Source organism: Trichophyton rubrum, assembly GCF_000151425.1.
Source record: "Trichophyton rubrum CBS 118892 genomic scaffold supercont2.12, whole genome shotgun sequence".
Classification (NCBI taxonomy): Eukaryota; Fungi; Ascomycota; class Eurotiomycetes; order Onygenales; family Arthrodermataceae; genus Trichophyton; species Trichophyton rubrum.
The window spans coordinates 187,320-190,371 of NW_003456417.1; the positions used below are offsets into that span (position 1 = coordinate 187,320).

The window sequence follows — 3,052 nt, forward strand, 5'->3', positions numbered from 1 at the left end:
TTGTTATGCGGCAATGGTGATGATTCGTTCTATGGCATCGGACCTTCTTTCAAGTGCTACTGAATCTGCTTCGAGTACTAGATTACTATCATGTACATTTCCCACCTGATATTTTTTCATACTATGACATCGACAAGCTAATCTTATTACTCCAGTCTGAATGGTTTAGTACTCCCAACACTCTTTCACGTCCCATTAAGGCAGGATATACGAAGGTTAGAAGAGTGCTTTTCTCTCACCGCCAAATTTCCTACGTTAGTATTTCATTTAGTCTACGGGGTTTATAGTAATAGCGTCTCTCGTAATTCACCCTGGCGAGCAGAGTCCCCCATCTCTCCGAGTAAGAATTTGCGTCCCTTTTCCTCGTTCGGTAATCCCCCTTGCTGTTAGATTTTACTACGAGTGATGAAGGTGGGTAGGGGGGTAGGGTAAGGGAAGGTGGTGGGTAGACAGGTAACGGAGGGGGGGACTGGGGGACGACGCGATGTGATGCGATGCGATTCGATGCTGGCGGTTGGGGGGGAAGTAACATCAACTGTAGGAGCGAGGCAGAGTTGGGCGGCATGCCGTAGGATAAGCTGTTTGGTGCAGGCTTCCTGGGTAACCGTCTCTGCGAGTGTCTGTACTGCCTTGCAACTTTTTTTTTTTTTAAGACGAAAGCATCAATAGCGGCAGGTTCAGTTATCTCATGTAGACATGCATGAAGTTAAAAAAAAGTCCCTTAAGACATTGATGCAGCAGTAGCAAGGCCGATCTGGCGCTTGACTTGTCCTCTAGCCCAGCGGGCAGTCTCGATGGTCTGTGGGCCGTATTCACGGCTGGTTCGAGCCTCTCTTATGAGGGCAGAGACGAAGTCGTTGCGGAAGAAAGATGCGTATTCTCCGTTGGGGAAGGCTTCAGCCAAATCACCGATCACTCCCATGCTGGCGCGTAGGAGACCCTCGCTACGAGATGGTTCCTGTGCCACCAGGTGCAAGAGCTGGAAGATCGACTCGACGTATGGCTGGAGGATGTTTACGTTGGGAGCACCCTTGTAGGCGAGCAAGATACCACCCCAGGCGTCCATGATACCCTCGCGGAGGGAGACGATGTAGTCGATCATGTCGTAGGAGACGTCATTGCTGGCAGTGACAGCAGAGGCCTGTTGAAGGACCTGTGCAACTACGGATAGGTAGGTTTCAAAGTGCGAGCCAATGGCCTGGGCAATGTCGCCGAATGTTTCCAGGATGGCGGGCTTGAGCTGGTTGGACAGGTTGTTGCTGCGGAGATTGTTGAGCAGGTGGTTCATGAATGCGTCGCAGAACGGCTGCACTTTTTCTCCCAGTGAGCGAGTGATGTCGCTGACGAGGCCGATAGCCATGGCACAGAGACCGGGTTCTTCCTGGTTGGCAAGGGCGTTGTACAGGAACGGACTGAATGGCTCCATGTATTTAAGGAAGTCCGCCTCTAGTGAGCTGGCGAGTGAGCCAACGGTTGCAAACACGGTGTCGGGCACACTGGACTTTGGTGGGATTGTAGTCAACACCTGGAGAAGCACAGTCATGATGCGGTCGGCTTGGGGCTTGATTTCAGCCTCCAATCGCTGGACAATAGCCTGTCATAGCGGTTAGTTAAAAGAATTACGATAAGTACTGGATAGGTACGTACTAGGAGAACGCTGGTCAAGCTCGTCTGGAGCTCTTCTAGAGTGATACGGTCCTCTACGCTGACGACCTGCTGCTGCATTGGCACAGTCTGCTCTAGTCTCTGCAGGATAACATCTGACAGGTTGGCGATGATTGGTAGAGAGTCATTTGCGGCGTTGGTCACAAAGGAGTTCAGGACCTCGTATGCAGCAGTTCGTAGTTGGTTATCAGCGTCGGTTCTACAGACATTATTAGCACGAGAGATTATAATATGTTTGCTTTGGAGGGGATTTTGAAAATACCTTTCAGTGACAGACAAGAGCGAGGTGACGCTGTCTTGGAAGTGCTTGCTGAGAGGGTTGGTTTGAGCTCCAGCGTCGCCGGCGAACCGATCTGCAAGGTTCATGAGGGCCCAGCAGCAAGACCCGGCGATCTTGGGACTGCTCGCGAGGCCGTTGAAAAGACACGAAATAAGCGGGTGAAGGTGTACGTTGACCTCGATGGCGCCAGAGCAGTAGTCGCAGATACGGCCCAAGGCATAGGCAGTAGAATCTCTGACATGCACGACCTTGTCTTCCATCATGGTGATCATGACGGGCAGGGCCTGGCGGACAAGGGGCACGAGAGTTTCGTGCTCTGGGCCATCCATGATGGCGCCAAAAGCCGAGACGGCAGCGTCACGGTGGTGCCAGTCCTCACTACGCAGGTTCTGCTCGACGAACTCGAGGACGGGACCGACAAGCTCGGCCTGTACGGTCTGAGCATAGAGCTGCAGGGCCTGGTAGGCAGCGCGGGAAACGTCGTAATCATCGTCACTGGCATCTTCATCCTGAGTGGTCATTAGCTGCAGGAGGACGGGGACGACCTCTCTGCAGGCGATGCGGGCAAAGCTAAAGAACGGTCGGATCTCTGTCGACCCTTCAGCTTGTGCCTAGACATTAAAGAGACGTTGTGTTAGCTGCCTAGTTGCAGCAGAATGTGAGAACGAGGAAGAGGGCAACGGTACCTGGTTGTTATCATCATCGATAGAAAGCTCTTCTTCACAGACGGTGCACCAGAACTCGATAGCAAGCTTGGCCACGTCTTCCTCCTCGCTCTTCATACCCATAATCGTTAATCCGAACAGCGCTTTTTCCATGTAGAAACGCATCTTATCGTAGTAAATGCCCATGATTCTGTTCAGGCAACCAAAGGCGCCAGCCTGTATCCGCGTGTCCTCAGCCTGTGTGGCCTCGCAGACAACCTGCATAATGTAGTTCCGCTCGCCCTCGTTCTCAAAGTTGGAGCGCACGAACTCGATGGCATCGCTGAGCGCGGAGATGGCAGCATTGCGCACATCTGGGTTCTGTTCTTCCCGCCGCGCTCCCTGCACGACGGCCGTGAGAATAGCGTTGGAATGGGCGCTCAGGCTCTCGCGAAGGTCGGGC

The 3,052-nt window shown here is 52.9% G+C and overlaps 1 protein-coding gene across 1 annotated transcript in view; it reads right to left on the minus strand.

The window, feature by feature from the left end:
• Positions 1-451: 451 nt before the first annotated feature.
• The window catches only part of TERG_08975 (karyopherin beta), a gene marked incomplete at its 5' end in the record, with an annotated part of 3,340 nt that continues 739 nt past the window's right edge, over positions 452-3,052 (minus strand). Inside the window, 4 exons of the mRNA XM_003231278.2 lie at positions 452-1,594; positions 1,648-1,864; positions 1,928-2,556; positions 2,632-3,036. Of these exons, the coding sequence (XP_003231326.1) occupies positions 722-1,594; positions 1,648-1,864; positions 1,928-2,556; positions 2,632-3,036 (2,124 nt within the window). The 3' untranslated portion in view covers positions 452-721. The remainder of the gene's footprint in view (positions 1,595-1,647; positions 1,865-1,927; positions 2,557-2,631; positions 3,037-3,052) is intronic.